Below are 18773 nucleotides of genomic sequence, written 5' to 3' on the forward strand. Positions count from 1 at the left end.
ATCCTGCCCAGACCTGGCTGCTGCTCAAAGGGCCCCTCCAGAAGCAGGGCCTGGAGGAGGAAACCTGACTGTCCTTTCCCCTTAGCTGGTCAAGGGCCACCTTGTTCGGCCCCACCTTTACTGTTCTCACTGGCCCATACTCGGCCATGGCTGCAGCTGCTGCCATCCCAGGCCCTGATGCCAGCCCTGCTCTGGCACATCCTACCCAGTGGGGCACATGCCCAGGAAAGGGATTATCACATCAAGGTCTTCAGATAACAGCCTGGTGCACAGGGATATAATAGGGAGCCCTGCAGCAGGCACCCCACACCTCTCTGAAGGCAGCACCATGAACTTCCTCTGGCTTCTCTCCTGCTGCGCCCTCCTGGGCACAGCCTTTGGTAAGTACCTGGGCAGGGAGAGGCCAGAAAGGCTGTCTCCCCTTCCACCCACTGTTGGAAGGGGTGCTGGCTCCACCAACCCCCAGATCAGCAAAGGGCAGCAGGGTCCCTGCTCCCAGTTTAGCCATGCATGGTTGGTGTGAGCCTGAGCGGGTCTTTCTCCCTCTCCGAGCCTCACATCTCTAGAATGCTGGGAAGATTGGACCACACCATCCAGTGTGAAGTCCCCAGGGTGGAGGTGGACCTTCCTATGTGTAAGGAGGGTGGACCCTGTTCAAGGAGGGGTAGCAGTTCCAGAGGGCCAGAAAGTTCTGTGAAGAGTTCGTGGCTCCCAAGCAGGCTCAGATGATGAGCAAGTGGGTGGGTGTGGCTTGGCCCTCATCAGCTCTTTCAGGCCCTGAACCAGCCCTTTTAAACTTTTAAACTTGTGTGTCAGGAACAGAGTAAGTTCCTGCTTTGCCTTGGTAGTCAAAACATCTTTCAGCTTTATTATATACCAACTCTGTGAGGTTGCCAACTGTAAGATCCCCATTTTGCTGATGGGAAAACTGAGACTCGGAGTGAGTAAGCTGGGCGGTGTGATAGGCCTGGGTTCAAACCCACAGAGCCCAGCCTCCTAGCCCATGCTCTGGCGCCGCCGCCACGTTGCACTCGGTCTGCTGGGCCTGAGACTCACATCGGTCTGTGCTGTCCCTGGGGTATTCCTGGAGCCATGGGTCCTGGGTGAGACCTTGGCCTCCACTCCTTACCCCATCCTCCCTCCTCAGGCTGCGGGGTCCCCGCCATCCAACCTGTGCTGAGCAGCCTCTCCAGGATCGTCAATGGGGAAGAAGCTGTCCCTGGCTCCTGGCCCTGGCAGGTGTCCCTGCAGGTGAGCGGGGTTCTGTGCATGAAGGGAGAGGCACTGGGGGGTCTGCTGGGCAGGGGGGCGCTGCCCAGGTCAGTGCTGCTGGTGTCCAGCAAGCGCTGACCCTCCCCATCTTCCTCCAGGACAGGACCGGCTTCCACTTCTGCGGGGGCTCCCTCATCAACGAGAAATGGGTGGTCACCGCCGCCCACTGCGGTGTCACGTGAGGGCCCAGGGTCCCCAGGAAACCCTTTGGGGTGGTTTTTCCAGCACTGAGATCTTGCCCTTTAATGCCATTTCCCAATTTCTTTTTGTTTCGTTTCCCTGGGGTCTCCTTCTCTCCCAGGCGAGGGTCTCCCCTGGAGCAGAGGACAGGCTGCCCCTAGCCAAGCTGGACCACCAGTAGGCTTCGAGCCCCAACCCCGAGGTTCTCACCTGCCTGCCCCGAGGCTGCTCCGCATGCTCGGCAGCCTGAGCTGCGGCTTCCATGTCCAGGCGCCCGCCTCCCAGGTTCTAATTTTGAGATGTGCAGCAAATCCAGGTCCTGCCGGTCCCCTGGGGTCGTGGAGAAAACATGCGGCAAGCGAGACTGCACAGTGGAGATTCCGAGCTTCAAGCTCCGACCCACACCACACCCCTGAGAGCACACGCACAAAGACACGCAGACGCCCACACACGTGTGCCCCAATGCACATGCGCACTCCGCGCCCCACCTACCCGCCTCCAGCGGGAACCTCTCTTTTCTCTGGCTCTCTGCAGAACCTCCGATGTGGTCGTGGCTGGGGAGTTTGACCAAGGCTCAAGCTCTGAGAACATCCAGAAGCTGAAGATTGCCAAGGTATGGTGGCCCCCCCGGGTCGTCCAGGTGTGACCCCAGGTAGGGTCGTCCCTCGGGAGTGGCCGCCCACACTAAGTCCCAGACACTCCAGCTCCCCTGGTTACCCTGATACCCCATCATGATGGAGCAAAGCAGAAGGCCAGGTGTGCGAGGCTTCAGGAAGGGAAGGTCTGCACCTTGAGCCTGGGCTGGGGTTCCTGGGGTCACAGGAGGAGCTGCCGAGTGGAGCAGGCTGTCGTCCAGGGAGAGGCACTGATGCCACGAGGGGTCTCCCGACGCCTTCTCCCCAGACCCCAACAGCGGCTATTTGTCTCCCCCCGCCCCGCCCCGACACACAGGTTTTCAAGAACTCCAACTACAACTCGTTAACCATCAACAATGACATCACCCTGCTGAAACTGTCCACGGCTGCAAGCTTCTCCCAGACTGTGTCCGCCGTGTGCCTGCCCAGTGCCAGCGACAACTTCGCTGCCGGGACGATTTGCGTCACCACAGGCTGGGGCCTGACCCGATACACCAGTGAGTGAGGGGTGACCACGGTGGGCTGGCTGGGAGGTGGGGAGTATGGTCGCTGACCACCCACCCTGCCCTTCCAGATGCCAACACCCCTGACCGGCTGCAGCAGGCGTCCCTGCCCCTCCTGTCCAACACCAACTGCAAAAAATACTGGGGCACTAAGATCAAAGACGCCATGATCTGTGCGGGCGCCAGCGGTGTCTCCTCCTGCATGGTAGGGCCTCCCAGCCTCGGTGGGGTTCAGGCCAAGGGCTTGGGCAAAGATGGAGGAAATGGAAGCCGTAGGCAGCCTTCTTTCAGGGCCTGCCATTCTCTTCTGGAGCATTCCTGCCAGAGTAGTTGGGAAAACAGAGCTCCTGGAGAACCCCCGGTGACCTCAGCAGAGGGGTACTAGAGCAGGGGCCTCTGCTCTCAGAGCTGCCATGTTACAAGATGCCCTTGATATCTGCATCTGAGCAGTGGCACCTCCTGACCTTGTGCAGTGCACAGCCTGGGCAGCAGAGCATGGCGGCCCTAAAGGCTCCCGAAGGGGCCTGGCAGACCTTCCTCTCTCCCTGTGGCCCCGTGGCCAGCACCGCCTGTACTTTCCTCCTGTCAATCAAACCTGCTCCATTGAGCCTCTGTTATAGGACCCCAGGGGGTGACCCAGACTTCCAGGGGCACAAACGACAGGAGCTGCTGAAGTTTCTTTCACAATCCTTCTAATATGCATGTGCTGAGCTTCCACTGGCTGTCCGGCCTGGGACTGGGTGCTGGGAACAACGTTCACGAGTCTCTGGGCTGCCAGCTCCAAGCCTCCCCCTCCCTGTCCTGCAGGGCGACTCTGGCGGCCCCCTGGTCTGCAAGAAGAACGGAGCCTGGACCCTGGTGGGCATCGTGTCCTGGGGCAGCAGCACGTGCTCCACGTCCACCCCTGGCGTGTACGCCCGCGTCACTGCTCTCGTCAACTGGGTGCAGCAGATCCTGGCCGCCAACTGAGCCCCCAGCCTCACACTGGCCTCCCTGCCAACCTTGCTCCTACGTAGCCTCAATAAACCGGTGGAAGACATGTTGACGGTGTCTGTGTCCTGTGCTGGGGTTTCTGGGAGTTCATTCTTCTCCTGATCTTGGACCTTCACTGAACCAGGTGGCAGGGGGTGTCCAGGAGGGCCCCTTGTTAGTCCGCCTCCCATGAGTGGCCAGAAGGGACGCACACAGATGAGGGGGGACCTTGGCCTCCCGCCTCCCACTACGGGGTCCTCACCATCGACCCTTGGCTCCTTGTGCTCAAGGCCTGCCCTGGGGAGGGGGCACCTGGGGGTGGAGTCCGGTGCTGGCCCCACACACTTGTGACTCCAGGAAACCTTCCCAGGAGTGGCCCCCAAGGGCTGTCTCTTTCCCAAGCCCGTGCTGCAGTCAGGTGCTTCTCAGCCCAAGGTCTTCTGATAAGGAGGGGATGGCGAGGCAGGTTGCGATTGGTGGGCTGGGGCAATATATTGGGGGTCCCTCGGGCAGACCCCATCTCCCCTGCTGAGCCACACACCATGGCCCTTCTCTGGGTTGTCCTTGGCTTCTTCCTCTTTGGCAGCAGCTTCGGTAAGTGCAAGGCTCAGGCAGGCCTGGCAGCCCCAGGTCAAGCCTCGCCCCCGCCCTGGCCCTCAGCCCCAGAAACAGGGGACGGGAGGGTCCAAGTCCTCGTACCTTGAACCACCCCTGCCGCCCATCCCTCTGGGTGCCCCTCTGACCCTCCTTGGGCACCTACGCCTGGCTCCCCACTTCTCCACTGGGCCTGGGCCCCCCCGCCACCTGGAAGTCCCCTGGACTTCTGATCTGGTCTCCTCCATTTGCTCAGAAGCTTTGGGGTGGGGGCTCCTCTACCCCCCAAACATGCCACCAAGCCATGTGAATTCTGCCTCAGGAATGTTCCCCAGGTCCATCCATCTTGCCCAGTCCCCCCACCCTCTGGGTTTGGACACACTCCTGGGTTGGTGCCACCCCACCTATGGTACTTGTTCAGTTGCTAAGTCGTGTTTGACTCTTTGCTACCCCATGGACTGCAGCACACTAGGCTTCCCTGTCCTTCACCTTCTCCCAGAATTTGCTCAAACTCATGTCCATTGAGTCGGTGATGCCATCCAACCATCTCATCCTCTGCTGCCTCCTTCTCCTCCCGCCTTCAATCTTTCCCAGCATCAGGGTCTTTTCCAATGAGTCAGTTCTTTGCATCAGGTGGCCGAACTACAAGGAAATACCCTCACAAATACCCTCACCCAAAGCTGCTTCCCCTGAAGACTCAGAGGCCATGAGAGCACCCAGGACTTACACAGGACATCCCAGCCTCTGGGAAAGGCTCCTGGGCTCAGAGGGGATGGACACTCCCCTCAGAGCACACAGCAGGCTGGGGAGCCTGGGCCCCAACTGCAGAGACCCTCTGCTTCAGGGACCGTCCACAAGAGCGCCTAAGGGCAGTTGTCAGCTAGCCAGGAGGGGGCTAAATGTCTTGCAGCAGACAAAGCTCTGGGTGCCAGGGTGCCACAGAGGCCTGGAAGAGCTGCGTTCGCACCCTGATCCCCCTTGAGGCACCATCTACAGACCAGCCGCCCTGTCTCTGTCCCTCAGGTTGCGGGGTCCCCGCCATCGACCCTGTGCTGAGCGGCCTCTCCAGGATTGTCAATGGGGAGGACGCCGTGCCCGGCTCCTGGCCCTGGCAGGTGTCCCTGCAGGTGAGGGGGGGCTGAGGAGGGGCAGGTTAGACAGAGGGGGCTGAGGTGGGAGAGGCAAGGCTGACTCTCTCCACCCCCCGTCCCCAGACCAGCTCCGGCTTCCACTTCTGCGGGGGCTCCCTCATCAGTGAGGACTGGGTGGTCACCGCCGCCCACTGTGGGGTCAGGTGAGGCCCTATTTCACCTGCTCAAAGGGACCACCTTTACCTCCCAGCCCCAAGCAGGCTCGGGGAGTGGGCACGGGGCTGCTCGGGGAGCAAGGGGCTGGGGGCAGCTGCTCTTGTTCCCCACCTGCAGGCAGAACAGTCTCCAGGAAAAGCTCCCCCAACCCCCAACCCCCGCCAGCACCCCGGCCTCCAGACCCCAGGTTGGTCCAGGACAGTGGGTCTGGGCCTCTGCCTTCACAGTACAGACAGAGAAACTGAGGCCCAGGGAGAACAGGGGTGCCCCGGGGTCCCCGCATGACTGGGCAGCCCGGGTGGGCTCGCCCGCCTGGCACAGTGCCCAGGCCTCTGCAGGGGCAGCTGTGAGCCTGTGCTCCGACTGTGGCTTCCTTTCTAGGAAGGGTCACCTCGTGGTGGCCGGGGTGTCCGACCAGGGCTCTGAGGAGGAGGCTGGCCAGGTGCTGAGGGTCGCCGAGGTACTCACTGTGGGTGGGTGGTGTGCCGGGGGAGTGCTGGGGCGGGGAGGGGGGCGGGGGCCTGGGGGGGTTGTGGACTGAAGACCCTGACCAGCGGCTCCGCTTCACCCTGCCCGCACCTCTCTAGACCGACTTTCTGTTCTTCTCCTTCCCAAACACAGCTCCTTTACAAACACTCAAGGCTGTTTTGCTCATTGTAGGAAAATGCAAACTATGTCACATGCCACTCCCCCCATTTGGTCTGTTAGGCCCCATCTGTGTTCCCTCAATACCCTTTGCACCCCCACCCCCCAATTGCACACCTGCGCCCCCCTTGCCCCCGCCCCCGTGGCCTGCCCAGCCCCCGCTGTCCCGCGCAGGTCTTCGAACACCCACAGTGGGACCTGCGCGCCGTGCGCAACGACGTGGCCCTGCTGAAGCTGGCGGCACCCGCCCGCCTCTCCGCAGCCGTGGCCCCCGTCTGCCTGCCCAGCGCCGACACCAGCTTCCCCACGGGCTCCCTGTGCGCCGTCACCGGCTGGGGCAAGACCCGGTACAACGGTGAGTGTCCGCGGGAACCGCTCAGGACCCAGACTCCTTCTGTGCTTCCAGCTAAGTCCTGAGCACAATCGTAAATTGCAACAATCAACCTTCCATTTCTTTACTTAAAGAAAGCTAAAGTGAAGTCGCTCAGTCGTCTCCGACTCTTTGCGACCCCATCGACTGTAGCCCACCAGGCTCCTCTGTCCATGGGATTTTCCAGGCAAGAGTACTGGAGTGGGTAACCATTTCCTTCTCGCGATGATATTCCCGACCCAGGGATTGAACCCAGGTCTCCCGCATTGTAGGCTTTACCGTCTGACCCACCAGGGAAGTTAACCCTCTTAATTAAAAACCTATCAAGCAAAAATAAAAACGAACTTTAACAATATATACCTGAACAGTTTCCGAAGAAACACCTAAGTTCCAGCACCTAAATGTCGCCCCCCCCCCCCCAATCTGCATGGAGGTAGAGTGAGAAGGGTGTGTGCCCAGCACCCCTGAAGTTTGTGCTGGGAGCCCACGGTCCAGGCCTCTTTCAGGCCTGAGCGCCCAGGTCTCCCCTCCCTCCCCGACTCCAGCCTCCTCAGGCTCTTCCTCGAGTTCTGAGTTCCTCCTCCTGAGTTCCTCCACCGAGGTCACAGCCTACCAGCTGGTCCTTTAACAGGACGTGAGCAGCCAAGAAAGGGCAGAACAGGGAGGTGCTCCCTCATGGGTCCCCCCAGCATCCCCAGGCAGAGGACTGGGGAGGAGGGACACCCCTCCGCCCACACGCAGGGCCTGGTGGGCCTGTGGCGCAGGGGCCCGGCAGGCAGGACTTGCTTGACCAACTGTGCTGGGACTGCAGATGCACTGCCTGGTGTGGAACTGGAGAGGAACCACCTCCCAGACTCTTGGAAGGTGGTACTCATCACCCACGACCGTTGTGATGGAGGACCACGCCGCAGGAAGGCAGGGTTCTGGTGGGCGCTGTTCTCCTCTCCCTGGGCCCTGACCCCACGCCCTCTGTCCTTCTAGCCTTCGATACCCCTGACAAGCTGCAGCAGGCCACCCTGCCCATCCTGTCTAATGCCGACTGCAGAGAGTTCTGGGGCAGCAAGATCACCGACGTGATGATCTGTGCGGGGGCCAGCGGCATCTCCTCCTGCATGGTACTGCTTGCTACCCTGCCCGCCCTCACAGGTTCCCCCCTGGTCAGGCCAGGAGGGCTGTCGTCTCTGCCACGACCTCCTTACCCTCATGCCCTGCCCAGTGCCCCAGTGAAGGCGTGGACCAGCACTATCAGAGGCCCCTGGTGAGAGCTGGTTCTAACCAGGTGTGGTATGGTGCTTCCAGAGGGATTTAATTTCATAGCAACCGCACAAGATGGACATTTCCATCCATTTTACAGGTGATGGGGAGGCTGAGAGGATCAGCCCCCGCCCCAGGCCGCCCAGGAGTAGGGGGCAGAGCAGGGGCTGCCATCTGAGCAGGTCCGAGTGTCTGTGTACAATCTCTGGGCCCCCACTTGCCCTTGGTCTGCACCCCCCTGGACTCGGCCAGGTCTAGGCACAGCGGGGCCCTGGCACCTTCTTTCTGGCTTGGACACAGTCCTGTCTCCTCCTACAGGGCGACTCAGGCGGCCCCCTGGTCTGCCAGAAGGACGGAGCCTGGACCCTGGCAGGCATCGTGTCCTGGGGCAGCAGCCGGTGTAGCCCATTCTTACCTGGTGTGTATGCCCGGGTCACCAAGTTCATTCCCTGGATTCTTGAAGTTCTGGAGGCCAACTGAGCCTCTGCCCCACCCCAGCTCCCATCTGTGTAAAACCCAAATAAAACTGCTTGCATCTTCACCTCTGCGTGTTCACCGGGCTGGATGAAGGGTGGGAGGGTGGCCGCCTTTCCTGAGGACCCTCTGGAGTTCAGAGCTGAGAGGGCTGGCATATCCCCCAGCCCTATGCCCTTCTTCATGGAGATGAGGAGTGAGGCCCAGATTCCCATGCACCATGGTGACAGCTGGTCCCCTCCCGGGAGGAGGGCACAGCAACCCACTCCCGTGTTCTTGCCTGGAGAATCCCATGGACAGAGGAGCCTGGTGGGCTACAGTCCACAAAGAGTCAGACATGACTGAAGTGACTTAGCACGCACCGGTCCCCTACCTCCCAACTTGGAAGTCAAGTCTCAGTGTAATTCAGATGGAACACTTCTGGAGAAGTTCCACAAGCTGAAATTAAGAGCTCCCAAGGGCTAAGTTCTGGACAAGGGCTGCGAAAGAGGGTTTCTCTGCATGGAGTCCCGTGTCCCCCAGGGGTGCCCTCTGCCTTTAGATGTGGGGGCCCCAGCAAGGCTCACTGGCTCCTGGAGCGGCTCCCGCCCCTGTACCCACCTTCCCCTCGGCTACTGCCGGGGACCAGGGTGGATTTCCATCAGACCTCGGCGCTGGCTGTGCCCTTGGCCACACGCGCACTGAGCCTTTCTGGCCGCAGGGCTCCGCCGGACGCTGCTCTTCAGCCTCCTTCCAGCAGCCCGGCATCCCCGCCTCCTCTCCAGGCCCAGCCCTGCTCCCTCAGGCCTTCGTTTTCTTTTGAAGAGACCTACTTTCTCTTCGCCCTTCTCACAGCTTCAGCCTGAAACCCCTGGAAACCCCTCAACCCGGCAGCCCACCTGTGGCACACCCGCCTTCCCACCTGGCCTTCTTGCCTCTCATACCTCAGGAGGGTGCTTTTCATTTTAAATTTTATTTAAATGTAGACTATTAGTCAAATGATTGGAAAATCAATAATGAAAAATAGTTTCTTAGGGTTTTCTCCTGGTGCAGAGAACCAGCCACACTTGCCCTGTCGGGGGGACGTGGCCCCCTCATTGGTCAGCCCAAGGGGTCCCCTGAGGCCGTGTGGGTGGTGAGGCCTGTGGACCCCAGCCAGGCCCCCCTGGGCCCACAGTGCGCTCAGGAGAGACCACTAGCCCTCATGGCCTCGGCTCTGCTGGGGCTCCGCCGGGAGGCCCACCCCACCTCCTGGCCCGTCATAAATACACACGCTGCCCTGCGCAGTCTGGGCGCCTGGCCCCACGCAGCGCGGCGGCTCTCCGGACCATGCCACCCTGCCCTCCTGCCCTTGCCCCTCCGTAGGCAGCACTCAGGCGGCGGCCAGCTGGCCCAGGACGCGGCGGAACTGCTGGGTGCTGTGGCCCAGCTCCTTGACCCGGTCCACCATGTCCTGGGCGGCGGCGGGCGACGGGTACTGCAGGGCAGCAGCCTTGGTGGTGGCCACGATGCCGCGCAGCAGCTCGCACAGCAGGTTGCTGTAGTGGGTCACCTGGCTGCGCACGTCGGCCGCCTGGGCCTGCCGCGACAGCGTGTCCCCGATGAACACCAGCTTGTGAGCACTGAGGATGACAAACTTGCTGTGTGCCACAAAGATCTTGGGTGGCTGGTTGGTGGCCACGGCGGTGAAGAAGGCGTCCACGGCGTTGGTCAGCGTGGTCAGGTTGGCCTCGCACTGCTCCAGGTAGAAGAGCAGCAGCTGCCGGTCTGAAGGCCCCAGGCCACCTGGCCGCCCCGGCATCGCAGCCTGAGCCGGCGTCCAGCTGGCCAGGTCATGCTCTATGGGCCGCGACACCTCTTGCTCCAGCCGCTCGAACTGCTTCAGCTGGCAGAGAGGGACAGCAGAGTGAAAAGCAGGCCATGGAGCGAAGGGACAGAGCCCAGCGGGAGAGCGAGGGCCCCTGGTCAGAGGCCCACACTGGCCTCCCCGGCCCCACCCGCCCAGCCTGCCCTCAGACATTCTCCAGACGGTCTTCCCACTCATCTCAAGAGGTGGCAGGCCGTGTGTGTCACATCTTTGAAAAGACAGAAATGCTAGAGAGGGGGCCGGCTGAGCGGGGCAGGGTGAGGGGTGGCAGTCTCCTGGTTTGGATGCTGCTGTCCAGTCACCTCAGATGCCATCCCTGGGGGACTGGGAGAAGGGAACACACTCGACACTTTCTTTACAACTTCCCATCAATCTCTAAGTATTTCAAAATGAAAAGTTAAAAAAAAAAAAAGTCTCCTTAATGTATGCAGTGTGAAAAGATTCAAATACATGAAACAGAAAAGAAGAGAGTTCTCACCTAGAGTAACATGCACCGTGAAATCTGTTAAATCTCTGGTGAATTATCCTTTTAGAACTACACACTGAAGTATCTGCAGATGAAACAATGTAAGGCCTTCACAACCATGTGGCAGATAAGCCGCTGCCCTGAGAATGACTGGGGCTGGGGAGGCCCGGGGCTCCTTTTCTCCAATGAGTTTACCTGGGGGGTTATTTTCTTCAATTTTATACGTGTATTAAATCTCTCACAATGAAAATGATAAGGAAAAACCAAAAGGTCATAGTATTGGCCTATTTCAGAAAAAATTCCCACCCATAACTAGTGAATATTCTACAAAGGCGTTTTCCTTTAAACACAAATAATCCCTTTCCCTCTTGAATTAGAAAACTGGAGGACCTCCCTGGTGGCCCCATGGTTAAGACTGCTTCCATTGCAGTGGGTGCAGGTTTGATCTCTGGTCGGGAAACTAAGATCCTACAAACGGCCCTCCCTCCCCACCCACAACCCCAGGAAAAGATAAAAACTGGAAACATACAGTGTACTATATACACATATATTAAATATACACATATAGCCTACAATATATATTAAATATATACACATATTATAACCTACCTTTAACACCCAACAATAATGGGTCATTTACTTCCTGTTAGTGAGTACACATAAGCCATGTGATAAAAATCCCCACCAGCAGCAGTTCTGGCCTGGGTGTTAGCGGTGGGGACTGACAAGTCCTCACCCCACGCTGGTTCTGACTGGGTGGCTGTGACCAGCCCTGCACAGACTCAGGTTTCAGGCTTTATTTAATTAGGAAACCAGTGTGACACTGACCCTTCCTGGCACTCGAAACCCTGACTTTCCCTCTTAGCCGTCTACTCCGTGAAACTCACTTGGTTCTCTTGTCCAGCGTGAGAATATGCTCATTTTTTGCGGCTTTATCTCCAGTGAGTCCTTTTCAATCCTTGACAGATTCTTAACAGCTACATCATATTCTACTGTCCGAATGGCCACACTTTATTCAGCCTACCCTCCAAGGTAGGTATTTGGTGGTGGTGGGGTCTCCAGAGTCTCCACTGATGTGGATGTGGAACAACCAACGCTCCGGTCAACACATTTTATGTTCCTATGCCCCTCTCTTAGAAACTCAAGTTCTTTAGTTTCTCAAACACGCTCCTTTTATTTCAGCTTCTAGTAATTTATCTAAGTGACTGACCAGGTATGTGAAGAGATTTGTAGGCAGCACAGATTTGTTTACAAAAGTACCTCTGGGAACAAACTAAATGCCCACCAACACGAGTCTGGTTAAATAAATGCTGTCAGAGGACAGCAGAAGGCAGAGAAGACAAAGCATACGTCCATATCCTAAGTCAGTGGAGATTCCATTCACAACCAGTCATTAACATCTATACCTTGACTGCACATGTTCTGTGTGCCCAGCACCTTCTAAGCATTATACATTGTTTACTCATTTAATTCTCACACTGACCCCAAGATGGGTATAACTATGTCCCCTACTCTGCAGCTGGGAAAACGTGGCTTTGAACACCACACCCCAAGTCCCCGGTCTCAGGGTGAATCTGGTGGGCTCTCTCCTAGACCACCCTTCCCCATGCTCAAGGAATGGGAAATGAGGGAAACTTTCTGGGTGATATTTTCTGTGTTGATTTTCTACCAGACTGTATTTTAATTTTTAAAATCTTCATAATCAGAATAAAACCCCCTTAAAAAAAAATCCCTTTCCTATTCTATGGAAACAAGCCAAAATATGAGGAAAATTCTACGTCCTCAGATAAACACAGCAGTGTTTTTCACAATAAGAAAAACTGGGTACAAAGTAAACATTCAACTGTAACTGATGTAGGCTGACTTTAAAAACAATTTATGGTCAATATTTAATGCCACGGAAACGTCCTGAGATGAAAGCAGATGTAACTGTTCTCACTCACGTCTCAGCCACGGATGGAGGCCCCTTCCAAGGCCGGAGCAGGAACGGAAACCAGCCCCTGAGCCTGGCGACCGCCCCCGAGGGTGAGTGGCTTCTTTTTGCTTTGGCACTTCTCTGCGTGTGCTAAGATACCTGCCACGATGACTGACAATAATCGACACAAATCCCGCTGACACATGGGACAGTTATGCGGGAGAGCGGGGCGGGGAGGGTCTGGGGAGCCCCGGAGGCTCAGCTCGCAAAACAGACTCTCAAAAGACAACGGTGCCAGGAGGCTGCGAGCCCGGGCGCCCTCACCTGCTGCAGCTCCAGCTGGCCCTTCCCCTGCCGCATGATGTTGCCCTTTTCCAGCAGCTCCTTCTGGGTCTTCTCGAACTCTTCCTTCCCCTGGAGGGGAGACACAGGATGGAGCTGAGCCACAGCGCCCAGGCCAAGGGGTGCAGTGAGGCCAGCGGCCACCGGGAGCGCTGCGGCCACGTGCGGAGTGAGGACGGGGCTAGGGGCTCGGGGCGAGGCAGCAGGGCCCCGGGCCTCCTTCAGTCCCAGCCCTCAGGCCGGCACACGCCACGCGGCCACACCGGCTCATGGTGAGGACCAGGCGGGCGCCCACCACGCGGTCAGGCCCCGCCGCCCTGCCCCGCCCCCACGGCGGGAACCATGTCCAGGCCGCCCCCTGGGGTACAGGGTCTGCCCGCCCACCCCTGACCGCTGTCCCTGGGACGCCCACTCGGCCAGCAGCCGGGCCTCCAGTCAAAGGCCCAGCTGGGCCCACCTTCCGTCACCTTCACCTCGCTGTTTCCCCTCTCCTGCTAAGATGCTTTTGCTTGTACTTCAGGATTCACCTCCCCAAACAGGACAAGGCGCAGGCGCCAGACAAGCCCTGCCCTTGCAGGTGATCGGCAGCCATCCCTGGGGGGCACTGCAGGACCCCTGATGGTGCGGCCACATGGGTCCAAGGGCCTAAGACAGGGGGAGGGTGGGACTCCAGGGGCCCAGCTGGCCTGGAAAGTGAGGAGGGCACAGGGACTCACCAAGACCTTGCCGGGACCCACGTCTACCTTTGGTCATGAGAGCCTTCTGTGGGGGATCAGGGGCCCTCCCCAGGCCCAGGCGCACCCACCTGCAGGTGCACGTAGTCATAGTCCTCCATCCAGCCCCCCTCGCTGTTCTCGTACTGCCCATCAGGAGAGTCCTGGGAGGTGAACTTGGGGGGCGAGGGCAGGGGCCGGGACTGGATGCTGCTGGCCTTGTCAGTGGGGTTGGGGTGCAGGGGGCCACCCCCCTCCGGCCCTGGGACAGAGGCCTTGGTCCGTCTGAAGAGCAGTGAGGCGTTGCCGTGCAGGAAGGAGGCCAGCTGCTTGGCGTCCTCGGGCACTGCCCGCGAGCAGGCCACCAGGCGGTCTAGGTCTTCGGGGGTGGCCCCCAGGCCTCCGCGGCTGCTGTCGAGGGCCTGGCCATGGGCCACCAGCGTCTGGTACACGTCCTCCATCTTCTGCAGCTGCCGGGTCAGCTTGGCATGCAGTGTGCGGTCGGAGGTGTGTGTGGCGTTGCCCACCGCGCTGCGGGCAAACTCTAGCAGCTCGTGGACGGCTGCGTGGACGGCGGCCACGGCGGCCCGCAGGTCCACTGCTGGAGGCTCCTGAGGCTCAGGGGGCCCGCGCCGGCCCCCGCACCCACCTACACTGCCTGCCAGGTCCAAGAGGTGGGCCACGGTGGCACTCACGCCCTGCTGCAGGCGGGCCAGGGCCTCCACGGCCACCTCCAGCTCAAGGGGTTCACGGCCCGGCACCGCTGCCTCCAGGGAGGAGGCCGACTGGCTGCTGCGGGTGCTGCCGGTGCTCGAGGCCGACAGGCGCTTGGCATCGGCCGGGGCCTCCCGCTCGGCTGCAGGGGGCACCGAGTACACGCCCGCATCCGCTGTGCCACTGCCAGCCGCCTCGGGGGGCAGGAGCCGCTCCCGGGGCACGTCGTAGAGGGCACTGGGGCTGGGCCGCCGCAAGCCTGGGGGCACGTCGTAGAGGTCGGGGGCCGGGGGCGGCACGTCATACACGTCCTCGGCCGGCGGGGAGTCCGGAGGGGGCACGGCCAGGACCAGAGGGTGGCGGGTCGGGTCGAAGGGCTTGGCCTTGGTGAAGGCGGGGGGCACGTCGTAGGTCTCCTCACGCAGCAGGGGGCCGTCGGGCACGTCCTTGCTCACCGAGGGAGGGACATCGTACACCTGGGGGCCGAGAAGCGGTCACGGCTGCCCGTCCACCTGCCCCCCTGCCCCACCACCCCCTCAGACCTGAGGGTGGACCCAGGCATCTGTGCACACACAGCCCGGCGCTCAAACGCCGTGATGCTTCTTCCTGCAGGTTACACTTCAGAGCCCAACTCTGTGGCCAGCTGCTGCTGCTAAGTCACTTCAGTCGTGTCCGACTCTGTGCGACCCCATAGATGGCAGCCCACCAGGCTCCCCTGTCCCTGGGATTCTCCAGGCAAGAACACTGGAGTGGGTTGCCATTTCCTTCTCCAATGCATGAAAGTGAAAAGGGAAAGTGAAGTTGCTCAGTCGTATCCGACTCTTAGCGACCCCATGGACTGCAGCCTACCAGGCTCCTCCATCCGTGGGATTTTCCAGGCAAGAGTACTGGAGTGGGGTGCCATTGCCTTCTCTGGGGCCAGACCAGAGCTCAAAATCCCGGCCCCACCGCTTACTAGCTGTGTGACCTCAGGTGCTGGGTGCACCTCTCTGTGCCTGTCCGCTTGCCTATGAGAGAACACCCTCACGGGTTTATTGTGAGGACTACACGATTTAATTCTCTGTATAACTGCAAACACTCAGGGAGAGGTCAGCTATTGCACCATTACCACCCCCACCATCAGCACCACCACCACGGGGGTATTCTCTACTCTTTCTCTACTCTTATTCTCTCGGTCGTATCTGACTCTTTGTGACCCCATGGACTGCTGCCCTCCAGGCTCCTCTGTCCCTGGGATTCTCCAGGCAAGAATACTCGAGTGGGTTGCCATGCCCTCCTCCAGGGGATCTTCCCGACCCAGGTATCCAACCTGCACCTCTTACGTCTCCTGTATTGGCAGGCAGGTTCTTTACTCTGTGGCAGATATTAATAGGTGGCTGAGCCACCTGCATGCTGTACTCAGGGTGCTGACGCCCTGGTTTGCCCAGGACAGTCCTGGTTCACACCCGAGGCCCCTTCTAATTATTCATCCTCCTCCTCCCACTCTGAGAAGAATCCTGGTTCGGATGGTCCATTCTGTGGTCCCCCTGCTATCCCATGTGACGCTCTCAAGAACCTCCTGGAGAACGCCCTGCAGGGGAGGGATCCTTTCCCTGATGAGGAAGCCAAGGCTCCGAGGGGCACCTGGTTTCCACCCGTCACAGAGGTCCTGGAGGCAGGTCTCTGGAGACCCCTGCTCTGCAGGTCCCTGCTGCAGGGAGCACACAGTCACACCCAGCACCCTGTGCAGCCGCAGCATCCCCTCTGCGCTCACCGCGTGGTGGCTGGCCGGCGGCAGGCCCTTCTCCACACTGGGGGGCACATCGTACACGTCCAGCGAGGGGTCCCGGCCGTTGGGACCCTTGACAGCCATGGGGGGCGTGTCGTATACCTGAGGGCAGGAGAGGTACAGTAATACAGGGGCCAGGGCCACCTGAGGGCAGGGAGGGGGACCCCAAGCTGCACCCCAGGGACCCCCCCGGCCGGGCCTGGACAGCACAGCGCCCTGGGCAGGGGGAGGACAGGACCCCACCAGCAGCCCAGACACCCACCTCCTGGCTGCACTGGCCGGGCAGCAGCCCACGCACGGGGGGCACATCGTAGATGTCCTGGGGCCCGGGGGCCAGCAGGTGGCGCGGGATGTCATACTCGTCCTGCTCCGGTGGGGGGGCCTCAAACACGTAGCCCTGCCCCACGCGGGTGGGCACCACCACCTGCAGGCAGATGGCCGACCGTCACCTCCAGCCCTGGAGACCAGCCTCCACGACCTCCTCAGGGAAATGCCACCGCCTGACGGAAGCAGGACACACACGAGGGGCCCCCAGAGCCGAGGGTGTGCGCGTCCCTCGTAGTCCTTGCCTTCCCGTCAATGAAACATCGCGCAAGGACTACAAGGATCCCACTCTAGGCTGAGAGCCATCTGGTGTGGCAGGACACAGGAGCGGAGTCCACAGCCCAGTGACTCGCAAGGTTCCAGAGGCCGCCCCTACCCGGGGTGCCCCTGACGACGGCGCCTCCCAGCTGCACCATCCACCCACGGCCTGCCTGCGGGGCTGTCCCCACTGGAGGGCCCGGCAGCCACTTTCCGGCTCCAGATGATGGGGGTGGTGGTGCCAGGTGGGAGGAGGAAGGGGCCTGCAGGCGATCCCAGGGATCAGGGCCCAGGGCCTTCCTGCCCTCCTCGTCTCCCACACCCTTGGGGGATTCCTGGGAAGGGGGCCACTGAGAACTCCCAGCGCCCAGAGCCAATTCTATCGCAAACAGCAGGACAGACGCTGTTCTGGCAAGTTGTGTGTGGGTGTGAGGAACGATAGAGACTGGAACCAGGACCCCTGCTCCCCATAGCAACACACCCCGGGGCTGCAGAGACCACCCTCCTTGCACCCAAAAGGACAGGGCCTCGGAGGGGAAGTCTCCCCTCCCAGTGCCCTTCCCTGGGCCAGCTGGTGGGCAGGGCTGGGCAGGCAGCCTCGCCCTGCGGGGCACTGGCCCTGCGGGACTGGAGGGCCCCGGATCTGCTGACAGGGCAGGGGCACACCTCCACACAGCTCCCAGCTCAGCCCTCTTGACAAAACGCCCTTCTGTCCCCTAATCAAACGGGAAGTCCGGGACGCGGTGACTCATGCGCTCCCCACACACGTCCCTGGGGACCGCGGGGTGGAGGCAGGCCTGCCCCGGTGCTCACGCCCCAGAGCCCTGTGCCCCAGGTTTGCGTTCCCAGAGCTCTGCGCCCCCAGGGGCCCGCGCCCGCTCTGCAGCCTGCGCGCTGGGCGCCCCCGGGGCAGCGCGGCCCTTTCTGGTCAGAGGCGCGGCAGGGCGGGGCTCGCCCGCGGTGTCCCCGCCCCCGGCGCGTCTGTGCGCGGAGCTGGCGGACCTTCCCAAGCTCGTCCCTCTCCTCCAGCCCCAGACTTGAGTCTCTTCCAGGGCTATTTTCAGACACTGGACCTGGCCAGCATCAGGCCAGGGGGCGGGGGGCGGGCGGCTGGCTGGTCGGCGGGGCCCTGAGGCGAGGCCCAAGGGGACCCCGGGACGAGGGATGCGCCCTGGCTTCTCCGCGCCGTTCAGCACCGCCTCCGCCCGCGCTGATGGGAGGGCGGGGCGCGCGCAGGGGGGGCGCGGGCCGGATAGGGCCTGCGGCTGAGTCAGGGACGGTGAGCAGCCATGCTGGCTGACAGATGTCTCTGTGAGAGGGCAGAGCAGGCGGCCACGGTCGGGGGGTGGGTGGGTGGGGCGTGGGGGAGCTCGTCTGGGAGACCCACGCCCCAGAGAGGAGCCCCTCATCACAGGCTGCCAGCTCCACACCCAAGGCCCCCTCAGCAGACCTGGCGCCCCCGGCGTAGGAGACACAGAGCCCAGCCCACAGCCCACACGCTCCCTCACGCACACATCTCAAGGTGCAGGAGACAGACACGCAGAGGCCGAGAAAACACACCCAACAGCCACAGCCAGACACACACCCAAACCACAGACCAGGCAGGTGCCGCAGGGAACCGTCGGGAGACAGAAGTGAGGCTGAAGGCTCCCAAGACCCCGGGACCCAGCAAGCGCCCTGCTGCCTTCTGTCCCAGGCGACCACTGCCAGGCAGCCTGTCCCCGTTCTGGGCAATGGGCGTCACCCCACGCAACCCAGGCCAGCCCGTCTGGAACCTCTGGCCCCAGCCCTACCTAAGAGCCTCAGCTTTCTGCTCTGGGGTGCTGAGGGACGGAGGCCCAGGCCTGACGTGGGTCCCCCCCTCCTGAGGAGCGAGGCTGAGCTTCGTCTGCAGCTCTGACCCAGAGACGCTCCTCCAGGACTGGCCTCCTCCTCCGGGGCCCCCCGGCTTCTGCCCTCGGCTTCCTTAGCCATGCCACAGCCCCAAAGGGTGCTGACTCCCGAGGTGGCCCTGGCCTGCCCCGAGCCACAGGGGCACCGCCCTGCTCCAGGCTGCAGGCAGATGGCTGTTCCTGGGCGCCCGCCTCATCACTCGCCTTCTGTTTCCCTGGACTGAAAGCCCCACCGACACTCTGCAGGGTCCCCCTCAGTCCAGCCAACCTCCAGCCCTAGAGCCAGGGGCCGCAGTTTCCCAGGCTTCTGAAAGCACAGCCTGAAATGT

The 18773-nt window shown here is 61.1% G+C and overlaps 3 protein-coding genes across 4 annotated transcripts in view; 2 read left to right on the forward strand and 1 right to left on the reverse strand.

Annotated features, from left to right (window-relative positions):
- The first annotated feature begins 328 nt into the window (after positions 1-328).
- On the forward strand, positions 329-3559 carry LOC129632034 (chymotrypsinogen A). Its single transcript, XM_055553460.1, has 7 exons — positions 329-380; positions 1148-1251; positions 1371-1450; positions 1987-2065; positions 2404-2584; positions 2662-2795; positions 3398-3559. Exons 1-7 carry the CDS (start codon positions 329-331, stop codon positions 3557-3559), a joined length of 792 nt encoding a protein of 263 aa, XP_055409435.1.
- A 545-nt stretch (positions 3560-4104) lies between these two features.
- LOC129632094 (chymotrypsinogen B-like) lies at positions 4105-8212 on the forward strand. Its single transcript, XM_055553521.1, has 7 exons — positions 4105-4156; positions 5180-5283; positions 5371-5450; positions 5845-5923; positions 6283-6463; positions 7460-7593; positions 8051-8212. Exons 1-7 carry the CDS (start codon positions 4105-4107, stop codon positions 8210-8212), a joined length of 792 nt encoding a protein of 263 aa, XP_055409496.1.
- Positions 8213-9139: 927 nt separating this feature from the next.
- Positions 9140-18773, reverse strand: part of BCAR1 (BCAR1 scaffold protein, Cas family member) — a 33287-nt gene continuing 23653 nt past the window's right edge. For both annotated transcript variants that reach the window (XM_055551726.1, XM_055551725.1), the window contains exons 3-7: positions 16233-16394; positions 15956-16072; positions 13581-14678; positions 12758-12847; positions 9140-10070 (exon numbers count right to left, since the gene is read on the reverse strand). In XM_055551726.1, the coding sequence (XP_055407701.1) occupies positions 9558-10070; positions 12758-12847; positions 13581-14678; positions 15956-16072; positions 16233-16394 (1980 nt within the window). In that variant the 3' untranslated portion in view covers positions 9140-9557. The remainder of the gene's footprint in view (positions 10071-12757; positions 12848-13580; positions 14679-15955; positions 16073-16232; positions 16395-18773) is intronic.

This window comes from Bubalus kerabau, chromosome 17, assembly GCF_029407905.1.
Source record: "Bubalus kerabau isolate K-KA32 ecotype Philippines breed swamp buffalo chromosome 17, PCC_UOA_SB_1v2, whole genome shotgun sequence".
In the NCBI taxonomy this organism is placed as follows: domain Eukaryota; kingdom Metazoa; phylum Chordata; class Mammalia; order Artiodactyla; family Bovidae; genus Bubalus; species Bubalus kerabau.